Below are 26,575 nucleotides of genomic sequence, written 5' to 3'. Positions count from 1 at the left end.
TGGAATCAAGCAATAGTCGGACACAATGGATAAAAGTTTTGAAAACCTTTTATTTAAAGTTTAAGTTGGGTTGGTAGAATGCCTAACTAGCCCTAAATCTAAAATGAGAGTAATCGCGACCATTCAACAAATAACACATATGTCCACATCAGTCTGGTCAAAATTAAAAGGCTTATACTAAGAAAACCTAACCTTGCCCTCCTTCTCAAAATGGCAAATGTGTTTAGGGAAAACAAAAGGAAAATAGTGTCTCAAAAAGAAATGTCAGAATGGCATCCGCATCATCTCCCTTCCCCAGGTTCAACCCCACATGGTCTAGAGAGTCTCTTAAAAAACCAAAGGATAGATGGATGGCACAATTCGATCAGTCTTGCACACTTTCGCATACTGGTACAATTCAACCGTTTAATCTTAGGCTTCCATCTTCTGGTAGTTCAATCACTTCCTTTAGGCTTCACCCGCCTTGCCATCAAAATTCAGTTTGCATTCACTTTCTCAATTTCTCACAGTTCTGAACAGGGTTCCCACTGCTGGGCTCAAGCCTGTCTCTCTTTTGTGGGGGTCCTGTACCCCACGTTATATCTAAGGTATCCTTGTCAGTGTCGAAGACTTTCGAAACTGCAAGGAATGTATATAGACCTCTGCATGACCACTTAGACCTCTCTTTCAAAATTCTTCAATTCGCTATCAATACTCATCTTGTGGCACAAGATTTGGTACTTGTGTTTCTCACTCTTTTTAGTCTTCCCTCTTGGCCTTTTCAAACGTTCATGTGTAACACCAATGCCTCTTGCTATTTCTTTTCACCCAGTGTCTCTTGGTACTTGTAGTTCTTATTCTCATTAATTTGCTCTCTTGGCCTTTTCCAAAGTTCTTATATTTTGCCCTCTTGGCAAAGTTCATATATTTTCACTTTTCTCTTATTCAACTATCTTTATCGCGCTTGCTTTCTTTCTTTTGATCTCCGCTGTATTAACTTTCAAAAACTCATAACATTTCACAGAGGCTTTCGAATGTGCGACTTCACCTTGAAGAACCACTCTGTTACTTTGTATCCTTTCTTTTCAATAATTGTTGTCTTCATTAACATTTTATTGGCACACGTGCAACCTTCACCTTTCAAATTACAGTCACTTTCCCTTTAACATCAACCAGACTTTTGTTCCCTTCGATAACTCACCGGTTGTGTTAATTGGATTTCTTTTCTCTTTTTCCTTCGGTTCAAGGCCGTTCCCAATGCCTCCTCTGCTCCTCCCCTACTCTGCTGTTCAACCGGGAGGGTTGTGGGCCACATTCTGGAAGCTTAAAGGTTTCTTTCCTCCGCTCATTCGGCTTTGCTCTTCAAATGCTCATGGCTTCCCGAAAGTATGGAAATCTTGCTTGGCTTTCTCTTGATCCTCTCAACTGCCAATCAGCCTGTTGGCCTTCCAACTTCTACAGCCTGGTTCGCTTCAGCCTCGGAAGAGCTGCTCTTCTCGTACCCATCCCCGCTCAAAGTGTGCTTGTGTGCGCCACCTTTAATCTTCACTGTGAGTGTTACTAAGTGCCAGGTGTACATTGTTAGTTACGTGCTCGACTCTGCCTAGCCTAATTACATGGACAGGGCCATTGCAAGTCAGTGGAGGTAATGTTTCGGATCCCGTTCCTCATCTTCCTCTGCGCAGTACTGTTAAGATAAAGTGCGGAGGAATTATGGGAGTTGTAGTTTCCCATAAAGTAAGCAGGGATAGGGGTTGGATTGGTTCTGGGGAAAGAGGGGATACCATGTCTCAACATTAGGTGCTTCTCCCCCACTCCCCAGGGGCCCCCTACCCAGGTTGTCCATCCCTCCCTTGTTTGTCCATCCCAAGGGTCGGCATCCAAAAGCAATGGCCTTTCCCCGGGGACTAGGTTGTGAAACACCCTCTGGTTTGTCACACTACATTGACTCTTTTTCACATCTTAAAGGTATTGCAGATCCTGTGCCTTGTGAATTTGAATATTTATTCATTACATTTCTTTACAGCTCCCCAGACATGTAGGTACCATGGCGCTAGTACATGTTAAGGTAACATATGAAACAGATAATGTCATAGGCAAAGGTAACAATGTCAGTGCTGGCAGTTGCAAGAGAGCGGAACATAGACTTAGTCGTATTTATTGGAAAACCAGGTTTTCAGATGTTTCCTGAAGAGGGTATATGAAGTTTCATCTTGAATAGAGGGCAGGAGGAAGTTTCACAGTGTGGCAACAGTGATGGGGAAGCTCACTCCCCCTGCTCATTTGCTGTTGTATCCAGTTCTTGATGGGGCAAGGGAAGACGATGAGCGAAGACAGCGTGATCTCTTTTTTCTGGATTTGTGCTAGATAAGAAAGGGGGGTGCACCGTTATGGATGCAGCGGTGTGTGATTGACAGGATCTTAAACTCAATCCGGGCTTTGACCTGTAACCAATGGGCGTTCTGCCTGGCTTGCGAGATGTGGTCTGTACGTTTCATGTCCGAAGCAGCACAGAGCACATTATTTTGGATCAGTTGAAGTTTAGTGAAGTTCTTGGTGGAGGTGTCAGAGAGGAGGACGTTTCAGTAGTCCAGCTTGCATCCAATGATGGCCCTGCCAAAGGTAAGGCAATTTTTATGCTGCGATTTATTCATTTTGTGGAGTACGCTGCAGATGAGGCAATGGTGTTTAAGTACTTTTGCATGGAAAGTTCTGCGTCGATGTAGATGCCCATTGTTTTCACATGGCTGGAGACGTGGGTAGGGTTACCGTTGATCGAAAAAGATGCAAAGGCAGGGTACAGTAGTGTGAGCCGATAATGGGAAACCCACAATAAGGAGCTCAGTTTCATCATCATAGAGATGGTGTTCATCCATCCATTTCTGAATGATACTATAGACACGGTTGATGTTTGCTGAGTCCATTTTGTGATTCCCAGTGATTTTTCAGATGTATTTGCGTGTCATCTTCAAATTTAGTGTATGAAATGTCGAGGTGGTCAAACAGTGGTCTCGTGTACATATTGTAAACAGTGGGGGGTGCAGGAGCCCTGAGGTACACCATAGGGCACCGTGATGGGGTCTGCCACATCAGTATCTATGAATACCCTAGAGGTGTGGTCACTGAGGAAGTATTTGATCCAGCTATTGGTTTCTCTGGCGAGGTTGAATTTAGAGGTGAGATTCTGACTGAGGATGTAGTGGTCGACCCGGTCAAAAGCAGCCGAGAGGGCGAAGGGTGGCAAGATATCCTGAGTGTCGGATACTGTCGGATCCTGTTGAGCTGGATCTTAAGGTCAAGGAGGGTAGCTTTGGTGCTCTGTCTGGGTCTGAAGTCATTGCTGCTCCAGGTGGGCTTGGAGTTTGGTATAGGCTGTGCGGTCAAGGATTTTTGAATAGGTAGGGCACTATAGTAATGGGGCGGTAGTTGGTAGGGGGGGGGCCAAGTGATGGTTTCTTGTTTAAGGGCATGACCCAGACTTCTTTGATGGATGTAGGGACCAAGCTGCACGGGAATGAGGTGTTGATAAATGCAGAGACAATGGGTGTGAGCAGGGTGGCTCAAAGCTTGACAATGTGGGAGGGGCGCATGTCACCTTAACAATTTGACGGTTTGAGGAGCTGGATGATGGTTTGGATGTCTGAAGGGGGAAACTGGAGTAAAGTGGTAGGGAGGAAGGCCGGCTGCAGTGGTGACAGATAGAATAGGAGGCGCAGAATCTTTGCTGGTTATCAGGGACTTCTTAAGGAGGGGTTTATGCCTTAGCTTGCAGTTTTGTCTTTGGTGAAACTGGAGATGGGAGGTACTGTGGATTCAAGCTCTTTGAAGATTTTGAACAGCTCCTTTTGTATTGGAACTGGCTTCCGGGATTCTGGTATTATAGATACTAGATTTGGTTGTGATTTATAGCTTTTGCGGATTCTCTGACGGAGGAGCAGGAAGGCTTCTTTGTTAGCTATAGAAGGGTTCTTTATCCAGAGGTGTTCAAGAGAGTGTTTGTGTCTACGAAGGGTGAGTAATGTTTCAGAGAGCCATTTGTTATTGGACTTTCTTTTCTGCACAGTGGTTTTCAGTGGCGCATGGAGGTTAAGTGCGTGTAGTAGTCACATTATGTGTAGTAACAATGGCTTCAGGGTCATTGCTTTCAGGTTGGGACAAAAGATCGAACAGAATGGTGGGTTCAAGCTGTTCCTTGGTGAGTTTGCAAGTATGTCTGGAGGTTATGGCACATTGTTTGGCGCCTTTGCAAGTGGTTTTGGAATCTAGGAAGAGACTGAATAGGATCAGCGAGTGGTCTGCCCAGGGAACTTGATTCACAGAGGTGATGCAGACGGGGGTGTTAAGATTCAAGATCCAGTTGAGGCTTCAGCCTTTACAATGGGTCGGGATGGTGATAGATTGCATGAAACTCAAGTCTTGAAGTGATGCCATGAGGTCGGTGGACTTGGCATCTGAAGCATCATTAAAGCCTAGGTTAAAGTCTCCAAGGAGAATTAATTTGGTGTTGGGTTGGATGAGCGGGCTGAGGCGGAGGAGAGGGATGTCTGTGAGGTGAGTTCAGATTATTGTGGTGACGGTAGAGGAGGAGGATATTGATTGTGGTTTGTGCATCAGGTTCGAGTTCGGCAAGCTGGAGTTTGAAGCCTTGACTGGATGGTGAGGCTCTAATGGATAGGGAGGTTTTAGTGATGAGAGCCACTCTGGCTCCTGATTCAGCAGGTCTGTCAAACCTGAGGATTGTGTAATCTGTGTGGATGGCTAGAGAGAGAGAGGGGGGGGGTGGAAGCATCATGCAGCCATGTTTCACTGACTGCGAGTAGATCAAGATTGCTGTCTAATATGAGGTCATGGATGATGGTGGCGTGAGCGCAGAGGGATTGTGCATTGATGAGGGCACACTTGATACTATTGGGTCTGGAGGTGGGCAGAGTGGGCATGCAAGGGATTGGTGGCATTAAAAAGTGGGTGGTGTTGTTCTCAGTGCCTTCTGCAGCACATTAGGTGTTATGGGTGCAGGGCAGACGTCAGCTGGGCAGGTGTCCTCTGTGCATGCAATGGGTGGCGACTGGTATATGGGCGGCTGGGAGCTACGGGCACGTAAATGTTTGAGTCTGAGTGGACCAGTGCAAGGTATGGCGGTTGGCAGTGGATGCAGGAAAGGCTTGGGTTAGGCCTTTCTGGCTAATGATGAAAATGTATTTGTATGCATATATGCATTAGAGTGGGCTTCAAGGGCCTGGATGGGGGTGGAGGTGGTCTTTTCATGCCATGAGGGCATTTGTGAGGGCTTCAAAGGCCCGGATGGGAGCAGGGGGTGAGGGAGGGCGGGGAAGTCGGGCGTGCATCATTCAAGGGTTTTGGTGTTAGCTAAGTGCATAGTGCGGCATGTAAGAAGGTTTGGGAGGGGTGGGGTGGTCTGAGCACTCACAAGCAGAATTCTCAAGGCCAGACAAGTCTGGTCTTGTCGGTGCGCACTCAAGGAAGTGGTATTGGTGATGGTGTAGAATGCAGGGAGGTGGCGCAATGGAGGAGGGGTCGGAATATTGAGCCAGCATGCCAATTTAACAAAAGGGTGTATACAATGCTGCTTACCCGGATGGCGCAGGGTTGTAGATACGTGGACCAGTTGCCGGTTGGAGTACTAGGACGTTGAAGAGGGAGGGCATTTCATTTGCATTTCCCGATGGGCCTGGACAGGAAGGGTCCTTTGGTGTGGTACTTTGGGTAGGGCCGGCTTCGCCAGCCTGCTCTCTTCCTGGTCATGTGTAGGATTGAGAGAGATCCCATTGGCCAGGGAAGCAGCCATGAACGCTGCTGTGGCAAGAGTGTTGCTGGATGTGTTCCCATGCTGTTAAAGGCAAACAGCAATGGGCTCGATGTCTGCGCCCATTTTAGAGCGGTTCACATGCTCATCCAAAATCATTGGAGGAGGATGGCCAGTCTCAAGGCAGGGTGCTGTGCGAGCAGGGTCCCTGAGTGGGGAACTTCCCAAGCTGGTTTCTTCCTCACATTTTCATATCGATATGAAAATGTTCAGGTATGTGCCCAACTGTAAGATTCCAAAACCAATCCTAGTATTTCAGCCCTAAGATCCTTGCTACCTTTCTTTATCTGTAGTGCCTAAATCTAAACTTTAGACCAGCAAGGTATTCGTCTTCTCTCTTCGCCCCATCTTCTGAAATAAACCTAAACCTCTTCAGCCAGCTTTGCAGAATTTGCTTTGTTATATACCACTGCAAATCTGTGCCGAGTGCTTGGAGAGGACGACAAAACTGGAGCTAAAGCAGTGATGGGAGTATGGCTGATAACCTACTTTCGAACATGGGAATGCCGGTTGGTCATTCTAAACAATCGATCAGCAGCGTACTTGACAACAGCTACAAGGCCTGCTGTTTCTTGCCAACATTCTACATCAGTGTTCAGTGTTTCCCTTGGCAAACATTCCACCTTGACAATGCTCACTGCAAGGCCCCAAGCACAAACTCTTCAGTTTCCTAAGCAGTGTTTTTCATATTTTACGCTCACTGCACAATAGCACCAGAGCGTGGGGAACAATCCCACGTTCCAAGCCGTCTGATGGCCGGCTTCCCTCGCGCCATCTTCCCCCACCCTCTGTTCCCCTTTTCTTTTTTTTTTTAAATCCTCCCCGTGCTCCTTGCGACGACGAGTCCCACCACAGCATCCGCTCCTTCTACTTGCATCCCGCAGGCCGCCATGGAAAGGGAAGAGGGGCTCTGCCTTCCCTTTCCTTGGCACCCATCTTTGTAAAGGATTTTCTCACCTTTAACTGACACGTGCTGCATCCTGTTTAAGGAGGGAAAACACTTTTTAACTTTTTTTTTTTTTTTTTTAAACTCCCGGGTTACCGCTTTGGTAACCTGGGGTGCTAATGGCCTTAACACCCGATCCGGCCCGCCGGATCGGGCGTTCGCAAACACTCTTGCCTTTGCCCTGGGTCCTTAACTCGGCAGTGGTATGAGAACACCTGTTACAGCCCTCCCGCCCCTGGTCTGTATTGCCACGTATAGAAAGAGAGGTATGGTACGTTAAGCAGAGGAGATACATTTGACCGCATGCGTGAACATTTGCTTTCACTTCCTTGCGATTTCTTACATAGTTGCTTTGATCGCTCTCCCTAACGCGGTGTAACCCTGGTCCGTCTCCTTCTCATGTCTGGATCTGCTACCAGATCTGATCTTGCTGTGGTCAAGTGGGGCACGAGCACCTTCTGCACTTTTAGACTACTAGAGGGTAGATGCAGGCTCAATTGTTCTTGAGCTATTTTAGGATCTCCCTGCCTCATCTGCATTAAGATCTGTGAGCAGGGCACATCAACTTAAATACTCTCTTAGTAATTGACAGTATACATCTGTCAAGGCATGGTCATGTTTCTGCTTTGGAAATCCTCTTTAGAACTCGCCCTGCTTCTTTTGTAGTATTTTGTTTTTTTTTCCTTTTCCCTCTTCCACACCTTCCCATTTTGGGCATCTGCCTTTTTTCATCAGGATGGCAAGGTAAGTGACCCAGGCTTCTGACTCTTTCATGCTATGTTACCCCTGAACACAGTATACTGTCCATGCTCTAGTAAAATTAATTGAAATTATAAGAATAAATCATACCTTTTTTAGGCCCGATCTGTCCTACTAAGGAGTTAATCAAAAATATTTCCATATTTATTTGCAAATAGACCCGGCTTCTGGAAATGTGTTGATTTATTTATTCTAGGCTAATAGTGTCTAGCCTACCAGTATATAGTTGTATTAACCACGGCCTGGATTTTGTGTACACCATCTGACAGTCCTTCCAAAGTTATTTGCATTTATAGAAAGCTTGGCTGTGACTGATCTCAGACTCGCACACGCTTGCCGCCACTCCCCCGACCCCCACCAAATTAGATACTTGCAACTTGCAGTTCATTTGTATGTGATCTTTACTGGGTATAATGTCTGTTATTCATGCAAAGTGATGGTTGAGTGCATATGTCAACATTCTACACTAATCTTTATTAGTAATATCCTCTTTAAATTCTTTTGACCAGCAGTTCTCCGATTCAAAACTTCATTTGCTGCCTTTTAGCAATGTATATCTTTGCACAGTGTTCTTCTTGGTGATTTAATTTTCGTCATGTGACCTAGAAATAATTCATAGCTGTGACAAAGTACCATGTTGAAGGCCGAGTGATGGGACTGGGGTGACCTTGAGGGCTTGGAGTCCACACGCTTGCCATTCCATCACCAGTCATAGGTTAGTAACATTTATGGCCCCTGGTTGACCAGGTCTAACAAGACTGAGAAACCAAGAGTGGTTCTCAGAGGGACAGCTTGTTGAGACAAGCATTGGCTCACAAGGAAAAGAGAGGGCGGTGAGCCTGGGTCCTCCAAAAGCTTCAAAAGTGTATGCCAACTCCATCAGTTGCCCTGAAAAGTATTAAGGTCAAACCCACTGTCCTTCCAGCAAAGACAAATCCTGACTGTTTTAAACTCCCCTGCAGTCTTGTGGAGCCCTTTGCCACCTTATGAAAGGACCTCTTGTACAGTTGATGGAGGGGTTGCTGCTCACATTAAGGGGGCAGTTCGGGGGAGTAACCAGTAACAACCTGCAACCTTTATTGGGAAAAATGACTTTTTTTCATCAGAAAGAATTTGTTGTGAATATGAAAGCGAGACCGGTTTTGCGACACTTTGGCTCTAGTGGGCCGCAGAATCCCTGCCGCAGGTATCCTTAGAGCTTAGAACTTTGTTATGTAGGATGGTGTCAGAGGTATCCGTAGAAAGGACTGAATGCAAAATAAAACGAGGTAGAGATTTTTTTGATCTAATTTGCTACAGATTTTGTCACAGGTTTCCCCCTTTCTCACCTGTTTTCGCTGCTTGATGGATTCCGTTGTAGAAGTTTGCTTCCTTATGGTTCAGGTCTTGTACAAGCCCACTCGGCCATCTTCGGCTTCCAGTGTTCATTCAACTTCTTGTCCGGGATCGATGGTAAACTCCAGGAAATCCAGGAAAAAATAAGGGGAAGAAGCACTCAGAGGCAGGTGCACGGATTCCGGGAGAAGGTTGGGTAAGGAGAAGTGATGGAATGGAGCAAGGGTCCGGAACCAGGAAGGCAACAAAGTTCTGCGATGGCGAACTAAGGAGCACACGTCTAGCCACAGCTAACAGTAGCGTTGAGACGCGCGGAAGCGTGGGGGTGTGGCTATTTTATCGAGTGTGCTGCAATGAACGCGAAGACTGGTAGGCAGCGTTCAGTGTTTGCGGCTATATTGGTAGTACAACAGAGTGCAAGCCCCGGTGTGACGGGGACCAGGAGGTCCAGAAAAGGCGTGTCTGATGGGTCATGACAGCATGCCTCCTCCGAAAACCCGTCCCGCCAGGTTTGCCCGGGTGTATGAGATGGAACCTACAGAGTAACCTAGGGGTGTTCAAATTGGAGACGGGTTCCCAAGTGCGTTCACTGGGTAGATATCCTTTCCATTCCACCAGGTACTGGAGCTTACCACGTTTATATCTGGAGTCACATATTCGGGAGACTTCATATTCCAGTTGGTCATTGACAAGGACAGGGCTAGGTCTGAGGTTAGTCCGAGAGGTCTGGATGTATGGCTTTAGTAGAGATGTATGAAAAACTGGGTGGATCTTCTTCCAGGAATCTGGCAATTTGAGGCGAAAGGCCACTGGGTTGATTTCTTTTATAGGAAAAGGCCCATAATATCGGGGAGCCAGTTTATTTGGCCATAGATGTCGAGGCAGTAGTTTCGAGGATAACCATACTTTATCGCCTATTGCGTAGGAGGGGCCTGGTCTTCTCTTTGAGTCTGGATAATGTTTGGTCTGATTCCAGGCTCTTTCTAGCTGTTCTTTGGCTTCTCTTTGTACATTGATAAGTGTTTCAATCCAGGAATCGACTGTAGGAACCAGTGTAGGATGGGGGAGGACAGAAGGTAGAACCGAAGGGTGGAACCCCTGTCTACAAAAAAAGGGCTGGTTTTAACAGCCGAGTGATCCGAGTTATTATAGGTGAATTCAGCCACATGTATTAAAAGGGACCAATCATCCTCGACCTTGGTAGCAAAACATCGAAGATATTGTTCTAAGGTTTGATTCACACGTTCAGTAGCTTTGTTGGTTTGGGGATGATAGCCTGAGGAGAGAGCCCGTTGAATTCCTAGTATTCGACAAAGGTGTTTCCAAACCTGAGCGATGTATTGGGGTCCTCTGTCCGATATTATCTTGGAAGGGAGACCATGAATCCGGAATATGTGTTCCAGGAAAATTCCAGGAAGTTCTGATGAGGATGGTAGTTTATACAGGGGTGTAAAATGAGCCAAATGAGTGAACAAGTCAATGGTGACCATGATAGTCGTGTATCCCCTGGAAGGTGGCAATTCCACAATGAAGTCTGTAGAGATAAATTCCCAGGGCCTTGTTGGTAGTGTAGGCTGCAGTAGGAGACCCGCCGGTCTCTTGTTATCATGTTTGTTCTGACTACAGACAGAACAGGCTTGGATGTACAGCTTTACGTCAGTCTTCATTCTAGGCCACCAGAAACACCTTTGTATGAGACAGAGGGTATTGGTAATGCCACGATGTCCAGAGTGAAGTGTATCGTGGCAAAGGTTTATTATCCTTTGTTGTAGTTTCTGTGTGGGAATGGCTAAAGCATTATCTTTGAACAAATATCCATCCTTGGTTTTCAGATCCCATTGATTCTTCCTTGATATGTTCTTCCAGAGTTCAGAGGACTGGGTTTGTAAGCGAATTTCTTCCAGGAGGCTGATTGCGTGAGCTACAAATATCGTATGGGGAAACATCTTGGGGAATGTCTGGTCTTCAGGAGGCTCGTAATCAGGACGTCGAGATAAAGCGACAGCAATTATAATCTGCGTTCCAGGGACATGGTGAATCTGGAACTGGTATTGGGCAAAGAAGGTCCAACGGGCTTGACGGCTATTTCTGCATTCCAAGGCCTGTAATACTTGAAGATTTCGATGGTCCGTGCGAACCTGGACCGGATGTTTTGCTCCTAAGAGTAAATGATGCCACTCGGTAAAGGCTTGACGGATGGCTAACAGTTCCTTTTCTAAAACCGAGTAATGGGTTTCACTGGGAGTTAAGGTCCGTGAAACATAAGCAATAGGATGTTCCAGTCCGTCGTTGAATTCTTGTTTCAGAACTGCTCCAATGGCGTAGTTAAAGGCGTCTGTTTCCACTAAGAAGGGTCGATTGATATCGGGTTGAGCCAGGATGGGAGCTTGGGTGAACTCTGATTTCAAGCGTTGGAAGGCTTCCTCCTGAGTTGTTGCCCAATGAAAGGGATCGTCTTTCTTCAACAAGGCAATAATCGGTTGGACTATCTCGGAAAAGGAAGGTATACATTTCCTATAGAAATTAGCTAATCCCAGGAAGGACGGGATCTGATTCACGGTGGTCGGACTTGGCCAGGATAGTATAGCCTTTACCTTGGATTGATCCATTCCAATACCTTCTGGGCTAAGAACAAATCATAGATAGTAGACAGAAGGAACATGAAAGAGGCACTTCTCGGGTTTTGCCAGGAGCTTGTGTTCACATAGCCGTTGTAACACTGCCTTAACATATTCCTCATGCTTGCTTGGGTCGTTCGAGAATATTAAGATATCGTCCAGATACATGATGACAAATAGGAATAGCATATCCGAAAACACCCGATCCATGAAACGTTGGAAGACCGCCGGGGCGTTAGCAAGTCTGAAAGGCATGACCAAGTATTCATAATGACCAAAGGGTGTTCTGAAGGCTGTCTTCCATTCGTCACCTTCTCTAATACGGATCAGATGGTAGGCACCGCTAAGATCCAATTTGGTGAATACTACGGCTCCTCTTACTGCTTCTGGGATGTCTGAGATCAAGGGCAACGGATACCGTTCCTTTAGGGTGCACTGATTTAGGCCTCGATAATCAAGGCAAGGTCTGAGCTCATTGGTGTCTTTCTTTAGAACAAAAAACAGTGATGCTCCTGCTGGCGATTCGGATGGTCGAATGATGCCATTTTCAAGGTTAGTATCTAGGTATTCACGGAGGGCCTTTTTCTCGGGTTCGGATAAAATGAACATCTTCCCAAAGGGGATCACAGCTGAAGGTTCGGTTTCAATAGCACAGTCTACTGGTCTATGAGGAGGTAAGGCTTGAACAATAGCAGAAGAAAACACATCAGAGTATTCCTGATAGACCTTAGGAACCTGAATGATGTTTGAGACCGAGAGTGGACCTAGATAGTTTGCTGAAAGTCCTTCCGCTGGTGTCGGAGCGGGGTCCAGGGGTAGGCAATGAGACATGCAATGTTCGGAACCCACGAAACAAGGAACCTGCTGCCCAATTGATGTATGGATTGTGTCTTTGTAGCCAGGGCATTCCCAAAACCAAGGGGTAATGGGCGGATTTTATGATGTCAAACCTTATCTTCACTCGATGGTGGTTTATTGCTAGCTCGATTTCCTTAGTCTGGAGGGTTATTGGTCCGGAAGAAAAGGGTCTCCCATCAATTGCTTCTACAGGTTGCATGACATTCCGGGATTCGTAGGAAATATGGTGTTTAAGGACCCATACTTGGTCTATGAATATTCCCATGGCCCCACACTCCACTAGTGCCAGAATGGGGTAGGTGTTCTTCTTGGATGGGGATAGAAAGGCCTGTAAAATAACCAGATTGTTCTTTCCAGGAGAGTTCAAGGATGGTATAGATGTGGAGCCAACATCTCTCTCCCGAAACTGCGCTCCATCTAGGATCGGGAGCTGGCGTTTCCCGAACGCCCTGGAGGAGCTAAAGGACACTCTCTCACTAAATGTTTGTCCGATGCGCAATACATGCATAAACCGGTATGGATCCTTCGTAATCTTTCTTGGGGGGGATATAGGTCCACGGAAGGCCCCTAATTGCATGGGTTCAGGTTGGTTAATAGGGGCAGAGCTGTCTTTGGATTTCGTGGGGATCTCTATGGGGTTCTTCTGGAAGGGTGACTTGGTTTTCTTTTTTTCTGCCTTCCTTTCCTGTATGCGAAAGTCAATCTGTAGAGCAAGATCCATAAGGTCCTGGTATGAACTTGGACGTGCCACCCTGGCCAGTTCATCCTTGATGTCTTCGTTCAACCCTCTAAGAAAGAGGGTGAAACAGGTTTCAGAGGACCAGTCTGCTTCTTTAGCCAATTGCTTAAATCGTGTAACATATGTGAACATATCCTGGGAGCCCTTCTGGAAATCGAGAAGGCGTTCCTGAGCACTATAGACCTGATCTGGACGGTCAAACATGGTCTTAAGTGCTCGAATGAATCCGTCATAATCATCCAGGAAGGCATATACGGCATTAACTAATGGTGTGGCCCAGGTTAATGCATTCCCGGTAAGGTGTGAAATAATAAAGCCCACTTTAGCCCTGGGGGTGGAGAAATAATAGGGCTTAAAAGTAAAGTGGACCAAACAGGAATCTAGGAATCCACAAAGGTTCTTTGCTGACCCATCGTATTTGTCAATAATGCCGCTCAATAGTACGCTCTCCTTTGTGGCAGAATCGCGGGATAAAACCAATTGCTTTAGCGCGGCATTCTCTGCCCTTAGGTTTTGTACTTCGGTCGTTAGTTCCTGCATGCCGCGCATAAGATCCTGAACGGCCGCCTCCGTGTCTGTATCGACTTCGGTCAGGTGGCGTGTCAATCTGTCACAGGTTTCCCCCTTTCTCACCTGTTTACGCTGCTTGATGGATTCCATTGTAGAAGTTTTCTTCCATATGGTTCGGGTCTTGTACAAGCCCGCTCGGCCGTCTTCGGCTTCCAGTGTTCGTTCAACTTCTTGTCCGGGATCGATAGTAAACTCCAGGATATCCAGGAAAAAATAAGGGGAAGAAGCACTCGGCGGCGGGTGCACGGATTCTGGGAGAAGGTTGGGTAAGAAGGAGAAGGGATAGAATGGAGCAAGGGTCCGGGAACCAGGAAGGCAACAAAGTTCCGCGAAGGTGAACTACGGAGCACACGTCTAGCCACAGCTAACAGTAGCGTTGAGACGCGCGGAAGCGCGGGGGAGTGGCTATTTTATCGAGTGTGCTGCAATGAACGCGAAGACTGGTAGGCAGCGTTCAGTGTTTGCGGCCATATTGGTAGTACAACAGAGTGCAAGCCCTGGCGTGACAGGGACCAGGAGGTCCAGAAGGGGCGTGTCCGATGGGTCATGGCAGATTTTTGTTTATTTTAAGTAAATAGGTGGGTGGGGTCTCTATAAGGGTATTCGTTAAGGTAAGGCATGCTAGGGGGATGGTGCAGGGTCAAACAATTCAGTCATTTCTCCTTTCGTTTATTTCATGGAGAACCGGTTTCAGACGAGATGTGTGGCAGTGGTGGTCAGGCAAGCCCAGGTTTCCAATGACTGTGGGCACTTGCATGCAAAAAGAACACTCTTGCCAATCAACCGTGTTGAAATTGGAACGCTTTAGTCTGCAGAACAGCCACAGTTGCTACTTCAAGGGATATGTATTCTGCATGGCAGACGTAACTGAATTATTCGTAGGGCCTCAGAGGTGCGCTCAGGCCCCTCCACCAATTCACAATAACATGGGAAGGTGCAGTTCCTCGGAAGCGAGAACATCAAAGGGAAATAAAGGAGCAGAAGTGAAGGTTGTGACAAAGTGTAATTGGGAGGGGAGAAGAGGTTAATTGAGGAGAGGTGAGAAGAGAAATCTTTTATCAGGAGAGGGATGGAAAGAGAAGGAAAGAAAATGGTGGAGGATTACAGTGTTGCAAACCGACAAGCAGGTTAAAAAAAGTAGGAGGGGAAGAGTAGTGTGGTGAATCTAGCACTATCGTGACTGATTCTCTGGAGGAAAGCTTCTCTTTTAATGGTCAGGGAAAGGCAGAAGCTACTTGACTCTGACCCTGGGGGTGGCTATCTGTGGGAGGAAAACATGGGGAGGACAAACTCCAGAGAGGCAGAACAAAAGCATTCTATCAGAATAAACATTTACCTGTATCTCTTAGTGATGCCCATTTGCCTTTTCAACATTTTGGTATGGTATATTGTAATATAAAGGTAGAATCTCCAATCATGACTAATCATTGCCCTAATTTGCATTTCCCTCTGCTTGACAGCACTGAGACAAGGAAAAGCACTGAAAAGGACTGAAGTAATAAAGATCACTGGAAGCGGGAAGCAGATGCTGCGCTCTAGTTTTAGGAGACTGTTAACTATGCCAGGAAGCTTAAAGCTGATGCATTGGACCAGTATTTGAGGGAGAAGCAGCTCAGAGAGAAACAGCAGAGAGGCAGATTCACAAGCTGTATGTAACTTGTTCTGGTGCCAGTCGGGATGCCGGAGATGAAAAGCAGCATGGCGGCTGACAAGAATGGTGTGCAGGAAGACCGAGTTGAAGCTTACTTGAGAACAGTGGGCAGCTGGAGCAGCCGGAGCGAAGGAAGGAAAAAGGAAGGCTGACCGGCTGATGGAATGCATGCCCAGTCAGCGGATCGAGAGAGGCGCAGAAGAAGGCACACGAGGACCACCAAAGCCGCCCCGTAAGCCCATGGAGAATGAATGGATTACCTTGGTGCATGAAGCCAAATGCCTGTTGCAATGAGCATGCAGGAGATCCCGATTGAAGACCGTAAAGAAACTGACATGGATGAGAACTTTGTTTTAAAAGGGGTGGCCCAATACGGGATTCATAAATATGCAAACACTGTTCAAGGTGGTACGGAGACTCAATGCTTGAGAAGATTTGATATAAATGTGAATAGTGTTGAGAGAGAGCTCGGAGACCCATCACTTGAATAGAGGAATTAAAACTGTTGTGAACTTTGTCAAGAAAGGGCCAGTGACCCAATATTGGAAACACATCGTCACATGGATGAAAGAATGCTTGATTGTAGAAAGGAAAAGCCCTGGCGGGTTAGTGCACCGGGCAAACAGTGAGTCTGGGACTTACACCCAGGAAAGGAGCGAGAAAAGAAGCAAAGAAATATCCTGGCAGCAGAGTTAACCAGGAGTTATAGGAGAAGTGAACCTGAAATTGTGCATACAACAGGGGGGAGTCCTACCCCTTTTAAGGATCAATGAGAAAGTTGCAAATACCCTGTTAGGAGAGTATACCACGGGTCGTGAGAGGAAAGAGTGTGAGAAATTCAACTGTGATCAATTGACATATAATCTACCATAAGGATTATAGGGTAAGTGGGGGACCTTTTCCTGGTTTAACTTTATTTCCTTTCTGTTTGGCACCTTTACGTTGAGAACCGAAAGAAAGCTACAAGTACATAGCGTACCAGAATCACCATTTGCACATTATACTGCGTTTACAGTGTAACGGTCAGTTTATGGTTTTTGGACACAGGACGACATGTGCTCTCTTGTTTAACATCCTGACACAGACGGTCCTTAGTTTTGTTGAGGCAGGGAAACCCTTCTTAGTATTTCTCCCAAACCTTTTTATTCTTTTCTGGAAATAAGTATATAACCAAAGCCTAACATGCCACTGTGTCCTAGTCTTACTCTTGATCCCGACCAGGGAGAAGCAAGTGGCAAGCGATCAGGAGGAGGAGGGGTGCCAAAGAAAGGGGCAGAAAGAGATTTGCCTGGTTGGGACATGTGTGCTTGGAGAGACTACTAGCTTTGTGGTGGGAGCAGTACCTCTAAGGTCTTTGCCTAGAAGGTGGTTAAGTCTGACTGTCCCAGGGCCCAGTGTTATCTGACACATGGCCCACATTTAGGCGGTCCAGGGATGGTGATGCCGGGATTTACCCATAGAAAGGTGCAATGACATGACAATTTCATGAACTATCCTCAATAAGCCAGGGAAGAAATGTGGGGATCTTAACCCCCAAAGAGTGCCTTTTTAGCTACTGGTTGAAAAGAGTGCAATATCAAAAAAGATTGGATACAAGCAATACATTTTATTTGGTCATATATTTACTATTACAACACTTTCTTTTGAATGTCAATGAATCCTACTTGTTCGGTTACACCAGTTTTATGAATGTGACATTATGGCAGAGAGCAAATGATTACCCAAAAATAGGTAATTCTGATATATTAAGCAGAGCGCAAAATTTCATCCCATTGGATAGTGATAATTAACTCTTTGCAAGTTTTAAATGGTGTTTTGTGCGTCTGTGTAGAAGCGAGGTGGCCAGTGACTTTTTATGGCTGGCTAATGGCTTGCAACTTAAAATTTGTATTCCTGTTTCTAGAATCTTACATTTGTAAGTGAATTCCACACAATTCCTTGCACAATACAGATTACCTTTTTAATCAGACCTTTTTAAAAAAAATACAGTGGAAATTGTATTGAAGATTATTTCACAAAAGGTTCATGCAGTAATGGTCTGACTGCTTAACCGGTAAATATTTGAGGCTTGCAAAATTGTTGGCTGATAGTTCTATTTTCAAATCTGCTGTCGCACAGCTCCTGTGTAGATTTGTTTTAGGATATTAATTGATGAAGCACATTGGCTTCATTATTCCATGTAAACGTAACCGTGAAGTCACAGACCTTTTGAAAGTAGCGACAAGGCAGTTTATGGGCTTACATTAGATATGTTTGTCAGTGGATGTTAACATTTTCTGTGTTGATTCTTCCAGTAAGTGTCAAACTTGGTTTGCTCGCTTTTGTGCTCTCTTGTTTCTTTCTTAGGTGTTTTTTTTAAGGTTAACTTGTACATTGTATTGCTCGAGGAGGCAATCTTAACTCGCAAGCGTTTTTAGACGCTGTGTTCATACAGAAAATATTGCTGTTTTCTGATGAGTGATTCCGTATGTGGAAGCAAACCACCAATTTATCAATAATTTCTCAGTCTTGATATAGGATGTTTCTGGATTACTTCTCTGGTTTGTTTGCTTACAACACTGCAAGGCAGGAACCATCTATTCACTCTCAGTATAGGTATATTGGTGGTTTATTCTGTATTTCTCAGCACATGTATAGGTTTGCAAAGGAGACCTCTAAGTGGGCGGCCTTATTGAGTTTCCTGTTTTATTCATGTGATTTCCATTAGAGTACTAACAATAACTAGCGTTACCTGTGGTGTGTTTCATACATTATGAGTTGCCCATAAATCTTCCTATCAAGCACAATCTCAAGACTTTTCAAGCTCTGTGGCCATGACGGTCATTGGCAGTTCATGGATTAAGGCGATACCCACCGTGACGATCCGGTCTTTGACGTGAGCATGGACATTGCATCCAGTGCTCCAGATAAAATTGGGATGTGGGAGTATTTTACTCCCTATTTTTTTAAAGTTGGGAGTGTAATGATTTTTTTAGGGAGTAAAAATGTAAGCCCAATTCCCAATGGGAGTTTTTTTTTTAATAAGCAAGTAAGAATATGATGTCTTAGCTGAAAAATTGATTTTTGTCTTGTAATATTGATTTCTTTGCACCTAGTTATTTATGCACATTAAAAGATACATGTTTACTTCTTCCAATACGACAGTTAAAATTGTTACTTCCTGTCGTGCTATGTGCACTGCTAGTCCAAACATATCCATGGAGCTGTGAGGGTGAAAGCAGGGGCACAAGATTCTGTGTCTTTTTCCTTTTTTATTTGGCAGTATTTTTACTCCCTATTTTTATTTTTAGGGAGTAAAAGTGGCCGATGCACCTCTTATCTGTAGGGCTGATTACAACAGTCTATGAAACTTTCAGAAACCAGCCAGTTTGCCCAAGTATTACTACATCAGCTCTGCTAGTATACTAAGGTGAACCTCAATAATGATGACCGAGAGAGAGGTCAAAATAAAATACATATATAGGCACCCTTTTTGTTTTTTTAAATGGAAAAAAACCCCACAGCTGGTCAGATTTTCCCAAGGAGCAAAAACCCTGTTAAATTCAATGTAATCCATCGTAATAAATGAATTCTTTGAATTTAAATGTTTAGGCCAACGCACATGTAGCGCCAACTCTTTAAACCCACGTTTGCCAGCATGTTGTGTTTCTCTATAGTCAGGGTATTCAGTGGGCCTCATTACGACCCAGGCGGTAAGTTACCGCCTGGGTCGTACCTTTACCACCATGGCGTAAACTACGTTTACGCCATGGTGGTTGGCGGACTTACCGTCCCATTCCGAGGTGAGTGGGGCGGTAAGTCCCCATTAACCCATTTACCCTTCCCCATTCCCATTTTTGCCCCATAGGGCATAATGGGAGTGGGGAAGGCGTTAATTACGCCACCGTAAATTACGGTGGCGTAATTAACAACAAGGTCCCTTAGCGCCATGGATTTTAACACCTGCTAAAAGCAGGTGTTAAAACCTCCATGGCGCTAAGGGACCTCGGAATCAGGCGGTAAGGGTCGGCGCTGTTTACGCCGCCGTAAACCCCTTACCGCCTGGGTCCTAATGAGGCCCAGTGACTCCGTAAATGATATGTTTCACATGTGGTGTCAATTACTAGCCCTGCCTCTCTATAGAGCATATAATAATACCTACGAAATGCTTAATTGATTGGTTCAAGAAAGGGTTCCAAGCTGCCCATAGATAATGAAATATGTTTTTTCATGTGCACATTGAATCCCCAAGATTTTGCCAATGTTATTATTTCTCTCATTAAACTTTTAACACCCTCTTATATTGCCTTTTGTTTCTTCTTTGGTGATGGTCAGTCGCTTTCTGTTTTTGCACCGTTTGGCTAAGAGTGATGATCTTTTCACCTGGACCTTGCTGCTACATTGCTGGTTTTAATCTAAAATACATCCTGTTCTAGAATAACAGCACATGTTTTGCCCTCTTTTAGATGGGATAAGGGGATTGAAGCCGTTTCTAAAGAAACCCACAATACATGAATTGGACCCCCTTCTTCATTAACAAGATATTATTCAGTCTGCTACTGAGGATTACCTAGAACAGTGGATTGGAAGCTGGCCTCGAATCTGGCTTGGCTGGATATATTGATTAAGCTCACTCATGGTGAAATGATTGGATAAATTGGAGGGGAAAGGGCGGCAGATGATTCTTGGTTTGCCAGTTGATGTTCTATTATGTTGATGTGTGCCGGCACAGTCCGGTAGTTGTCAAGAGCATCTCAAAATTTAATAAAATCGTGTCTCCATAAAAATGGAAAAAAGGTTTAATTGTGAAGTTGATAACACTAAATAAAAAAAGAAAAGAAAAAGAAATTAAGCTCACAATTTGACGTTGATGCAGGGATATTGAGGATGTCTGAGAAAAAGAAGGTATTGATAATAACTCGTATGCTGGCACCATCAGATGCGGATTAGGTCCAAATCTTAAATAGTTGCTTCTGTGAGAGGGAGCATAGCTATTTTTGATTTTTTGTTGACACTTTCCAACAAACACACAACGTCTTCTCATGATCGCCAACTACTTCATAACCTCTGTGTTTGTTTTAACATCATCTTATTTTCCAGAAATAGCTGCCGCTTTAGCGTTTGCATGTATCCGTTTTTGGTGAGATCACATTAGAGGGCGTATTTCTTAAGACCACTGGTTTTAGATCCCTTTTCTGAAACATATTGTACCTCCTTTTTCTCCTTTTCTCTCTACTTGTTTCTCTCTCGCTCTTTCTTCCTTTAAGTCGTTCTCTTCCCTTTCCCAGGAGTGCTCTGCTCGTGTCTTCTACCCCCTCCCCCTCACTTCCAGCCTCCTCCCGTGTCTGTGCCAACCGCATTTGTAGCCCACTCATGCTCGTCTCTCTTTCACCTTCCACCAGCATTGCCCGCACTGTGCAGAAGCACCAGCGCCTCCTGAGTGTGCTGGAGAGCCTGGACAATGGCAAGCCTATTCGAGAGTCCAGGGACTGCGACCTGCCCCTGGTGGTACGCCATTTCTACCATCATGCCGGCTGGGCCCAGCTAAGGGACACCGAGATGAGGGGCTGGAAGCCTCTGGGTGAGTCTGCATGCCTACTGCTTGATGCTCAGCATTGTATTAGAGGCATGGCAAAAGTAGCACACGCTTGCTATTTGTATTGTGCTATTCTTCTATTGGCTAAATAGTTTGAATCTAATAAGTTATTTTAATATGTTCTGTATTCTGCTCGGATGGCCCTGTGCACTGGCTGGACCTTGCATCATCCATGTCCTTCACACATCTCCAAACTCTTCTATTTCCTGAACCCTGCAAGTTCTTCAAACATTCCAGCTGTAGTACCTCTTTGCAAAGTCTACTATTCTAAAGGACTACCCTATTGTCCTGCCTAATGCTGTGATCGAATCTACGCTCAGACCCTTTCGTTCCTGAAGGTTTGTCCTCTTTGATCTGAGTCGCCTCCCTTTTCCATGATCCCGCCAAGCCGCCTGCCTTTGTTCTTGATCTATCCTAATAGAGGGCACCTATGATATTGCCCCCACCTCTGCCCTCTCCCTGCATCCTTCTATTCTGTACTTGACATTATGGACACCCCCGCTTTGTGCGTAAGGCTGGATGAGCATAGGCCCATCCTGCTTAGCTATGCCTTGGTGAGGTTTACCTTGAGCAACGGTCTATCCTTTGCGGCCTACAGTATAAATTGTAGCAGGTACAGTTTTCTGCACCCTGGCACATGTCCCCTAAATAATGAGAAAAGAAAGCGTGCATGCAGGCTTGGAGGAAGGATGCTGAACGACTTGAGAAAGAAATGCTATCGGGGCCAATGGGCTTAGAGTATGGCTTACTGTATGTTTGGGCATCAGCTGACAGCAATAGGAATGTGACATCCGGGAGGCGAAACTAGACCTTCATAAGCTCTTCAGCAGAAGAACTTGACTGACTTTACAGTACATTGATTGATAACATAGAAGATTGTGTACAGTGGGCAATGTGCAAGTTCAAACTGTGTGAAGTCTAGCAGGGTTCATCTGAAAAGATAGTTGCCCCTTCCAATGCTTGGATGGTTGCCATAATTATGACTTGTGCTCCTTTCTTTCATGGCAGCTTTGTGAGCCCTTGCGTTTCTCCAGCTCGGGCCTCTACCTGCACTGTCCCGGGCATAGCTTCCACTACTTGAGGCCACCATATTAGCAAAATACCTCCTGCAGCTCTTATAGTTGATTTACCTCAGAGGTGGTTCCTAAATGTACCCAGCTCTTTGGCCTATTCCTCTCCTTGTGATGCAATTATAGTGCTTAAAGGAGCAAGGGACTATATAGATGTGACACAGTGCCCCACTAGAGATCTATCAGTTAGTGCACACAGTGCTTTGTGGCACACTCCGCATATGTGACAGAATTGTGCACATTAACGCGAGGCAGAGGAATTGCATGGTCTGCTTTTAAATCCTGATTTAAGAACTCAGAGTAAACCCACAAACCTGAACGCGTTTTATGACCTCCCGGTTTTCCCATGTCCTTTGCCAACAACTCGACCATGTACAGTATTCCAAACCTGGTTTTCCAAAACCTTTTTTGTGGAGTGGATGGCCTAAGAAAAATTTGGTACACGTCAGAGATCCAATGCCTCATGCCTGCTCAACAAAATAAATTGCTGAAGGAACTGCAGTGTGATTGGCCTGATGAACTGAACAGCACCGGATCCGGATTGGCCTGATGAACGAAACAGCACCGGATCCTGGAAACAGACACAGATGACATTTCTAGAGGTAAATTCCACTTGTGCTTGCAGATCAACCCACTTAGGTTAGTACTGAGTGAGCAAACACTGCGGATATTGGTTGTGACCAATGATTTCCCACAACCACAATAAAAGAGGAACTTTGCTCTTCTTTTTCATCTTTAAGTAAGCAAAGTTCATTTCGAGGGGATTGGGTCCTCCGACGTATTTCATATCTATGACATGTAATCACCACAGCTGTGCTGATTACATGTCATAGATATGGAATACGTCGTCGGACCATCCCATCGAAAGAACGTTACCAGGTAAGAGAGTAACTTGTTCATCTGTACATCCTTGCAAGTAGGCTTGGCCATAATTGGAGATTTTCATACTGAAGAAAGGAATGGAGGATTCGGAAAATAATCGTACCTCTTCTTCGACTTTCTGTCCAGTGGTGAAAAATGCACTTTTTTGCACGACCCCGGCATCATTGGACAGGCAAACGTTCTCCGCTTTTTATGATTTTTGCATTGCGTGCAAGAAAGATTTTGGCTATTAGTCGGTCCGAATTTTGTCTGCACTCTGGCTGAAATGCCGACCATTGTAGCCCATCAGTGTGAAAATAATGAATGGCTTCATAATAGGCTGACATTTTCACATGCCCTGTGCAATAAGGCACAAGTACATTTTCTTCTGCCCCCAGTGAAGGACAGTTGTATTTGTGCTCCGCCGGCATGTTAGGATTATGGGGAGAATCTATCAAGTCTGCTTCGCCGGAGAAATGTTGCTACTCGCAAGGGCACTTTCTGCATTTTTATTAGAACTATTACATTTTCAAAAGGTATTTTGAAGGTTTGTTTGAGTGTCCTTTGCCCCGTCATGACATCCTCTTGACTTGCTTAAATGCGGCTATGTAGTGCGTGATCCACAGGATGTCATGTTGCCATGCCTCTCCTCTTTTTTTTGGACACCTTGCTTCTGGATCTGGACACATGCAGTGAGCACTGGATGGGCTCCTTCGTTGACTTGCAGCAAAACGATTGTCTCACTACTTGCCAGGGGCGGGTAGTCCCCTGGCATAACTTGCTGATGACATGATGTGGCACCACTGAAGTACGTTTTATTGCAAGCCAACTTCTGGATTTGGCTTCTAAGGGGTCAAGAGTAAAGACTCAGACACAGTAACAGATTTCAGATTGAAATATAACTTTTATTGTCAAAATAATATGAGAGTTTTGAGGAATCCTGCCTATCCCTAATTAAGAGGGCTTTCTCTGTCTCAACAAAACTAAGGAATGTCTGTGTCAGGATGCTCAACAAATGAGCGTCCTCCGTCCTGTGTCCAAAACCTTAAACTGACCCTTGCACGCTAAACTCAATATACTGTGCAATTCACGGATTTCTGTAAACTATATACTGGTAGCTTTTTTTCAAAGTTCCAAACATAAACTTTTAAGGTACAGGAAAGAAATAATGGGTCCTCCCTTCCCCTATGTTTCTTCTGGTCTTCCACGGTCTATCAGGTACTTCCCAAAACAGATCAATGATGATCCACTACTTTACATGGGGACAACACTTCCTCCTGCATTTCTCCTTTCATTCAATGCTTTATTTCACAGTTTCAAGGGAAACAACCCCCCGCTCCCAGCGAGTCTCCCTTAAGCACAAAGTTCTTTTGCATCTTTCAATCTCTCACTTTCTGAATCTCGATCAGCCTTAAAGGGGTATGGTTCTTCCCGTTTCCATTGATTGTCACTGTTCCACAATTTCAAGGACAGGGTTTGACCCCTGAGCCTGCTCAGTCTTTTTTCTACCCCTATTGTACTCTCGTGTCAGCATACTTGCAGTTTTAATTCTTCTTTTGGTCTCTGAGTTTCATATATCCTTCAAAGGGCATGGTTCTTTCCTTTTTGAATTGAAGGTCACTGTTCCACAATTTCAAGCAGGGTTTGTTTTTATCCCTAAGCTTACTCAATCCTTTTCCTACCTCTAGTGTACTCTCCTGCCAGGGTATTGCCATTTTAATTATCCTTAAAAGCGGTATGGTTATTTCCTTTTTATACTGGTTATCACTGTTCCACAATTTTAAAGTGGGCTTTTACCTCTGAGTTTTCTCACTTCTCTTCTTGCCCCTCGTTTACTTTGCTGCCAGGCTATCGCACTTGGCTTCGGGGTCAGAGAATCGCACAATGCCTGGTTTGCTTTCCTGCCAGGGCTTTTTCTGTCCTTTCTTGGGCGAGAGTACCAGACTCACTGTTTGTCTGGCTCACTATCCTACCAGGGCTTTTCCGTTCTCCATTCATTCTCTTACATCCAGGAAATAATGCTTTTCAAGTACTGGGTCACTGACCCTTTCTTAACAATATTCGTATCAATCACTTCAGTTCCTTTCCTTGGCTCTCTTGAATTGTCGACTGTACGTGGTATATGCACTGAAGCGCCCCGGTATCCCATTCGCTCTCTCTGGGTTTACCAGTCTTTACTGGCAGCTTCAGCGTTCCTCACGTCTTTCCATCTTCTCAGCTCTCGGCCAGCTGAGTGCGAGTATGTTCTTTTGGTCGCTTGGTTCCCACTTTGCATTCCTCTGCTTCTTGCAACTCCAGCTGCCTGTGGCAAAATGGCAGCAAACTTCTCTCGGCTTGGTCTCTCTGCACGCCGTTCTCGTTGGCCTCTGTGCTGCGTCCTGCAGTCTGCTTGCCTCTTGTGTCCCACCAGCAGCAGTAATCAAAAAAATGATGGGTGGAAGGTTTTGAATTAATCTGAACCACTGACATTGCTCTGGGCAACGTTCCACAACACCATTTCAAAATCAGTCCAGCCATATGCAAATCAGTCGGGTACTGCCACCAATGGGAGCAGCCCAGCCCGAACTGCTAGGCCAGGTCCCCTCTGCACAAACACCATCATCGGAACAAGTCTGATTCAGCTTCAGTCTCTCCCTCTCTCCCCTGTTCTGTTCAGCTGTGTCAGTTTTAAACTTCCCGGCATTGGTTAGCATTTTCCAAAGACTAGAGCCTGGAGATGGCTTACCACTTCTGGTCATCCTCATTACTCCATCCCTCTTCTTCGTCTCAGTACTATAAAGGGGGCTATGAGCATACAGTTAACAATTATTCTGTCACAGTTTCTGCTCTAGTATAACAGTATGACTTAACGGTTCGGGCCATGATGGGTGGGTTATTGGGCAGTTGGGTATGAGGGACATACCGTGTCTTATCTGGGGATTCTTCACTCCTCCCCAAAGGGTTGCCTCTCTCCATGTGGTTCTCCCACAGGTAGCCGCCACCTGGGGTAGAGTCAGGCAGCCGTCCCTGGCAGAGGGGGAGAGACTTTCCCCAGGAAAGAGTGATCATAATGCCAGATTCATCACACCTCTGAAAAAGCACTAATGCTTTCAATGTGAATGGTGATCTTAGTCCATAAAATGAGTTTTATCAATACCCACTCCTTTTTGGACCATTCTAAGCTCTTCATAAAATGGCACGCTTTATCTGCTGGTTGCCAATACAATGTTAGAGTTACAAATGATGTATGAGATGCTTCTAAAATGACCACTTCTAAAACCTGATCAGCAGTGAAAGCCAACGCAATTCTCAAGGCAGTTTAAAGGACAAAATGTTACGATGTAACATGGAGAAAAAAAATATCTTCGGGACGACAAAAGCAGGTCTTCCGGTTAACATACACAGTCCGGCATCGTTTGCCCCCTCCTTTCCATATTCTCCATTACCTTGTGCTTTTCCCCCCTGATTTTCACAAAATCAGACCCAGGCGTATTCTTGGAAAAACAAGGCTGCAATTCTATTATTTATTTACGCATATGTCAACATCTGACGATCGGCATCGCATATTCTTAAAAAATGTCTCTACTCCTGCACCCCCATATCCCATCAGTCTTATTTGGCTAATGCACAATTTCGTCCATAATGCAGGTCTCGCACCCCCTCCACCGCTACAACCTTCCTGAGCCTCCCGCTCGGGATGAATCATGTGTGCCCGGTATTGGGCTCTGGGGAGCGCCGTTGTTTCTTTTGTTCCACCATCCCAGGCTGGAAGCTGGGGGTGCGCGTCTTTACAGACCTCTCCGCCCCCTGC

The 26,575-nt window shown here is 45.4% G+C and overlaps 1 protein-coding gene across 2 annotated transcripts in view; it reads left to right on the top strand.

The window, feature by feature from the left end:
- The window catches only part of ALDH16A1 (aldehyde dehydrogenase 16 family member A1), a 703,308-nt gene that overhangs the window by 158,264 nt on the left and 518,469 nt on the right, over positions 1–26,575 (top strand). For both annotated transcript variants that reach the window (XM_069606350.1, XM_069606359.1), the window contains exon 4: positions 20,661–20,839. In XM_069606350.1, the coding sequence (XP_069462451.1) occupies positions 20,661–20,839 (179 nt within the window). The remainder of the gene's footprint in view (positions 1–20,660; positions 20,840–26,575) is intronic.

The sequence above is a fragment of the Ambystoma mexicanum genome, chromosome 1p, assembly GCF_040938575.1.
Source record: "Ambystoma mexicanum isolate Mex_15411 chromosome 1p, UKY_AmexF1_1, whole genome shotgun sequence".
Taxonomy (NCBI): domain Eukaryota; kingdom Metazoa; phylum Chordata; class Amphibia; order Caudata; family Ambystomatidae; genus Ambystoma; species Ambystoma mexicanum.
Note: the sequence above shows the minus strand (reverse complement) of the source record. Positions and strands in the feature narration are given on the sequence as shown.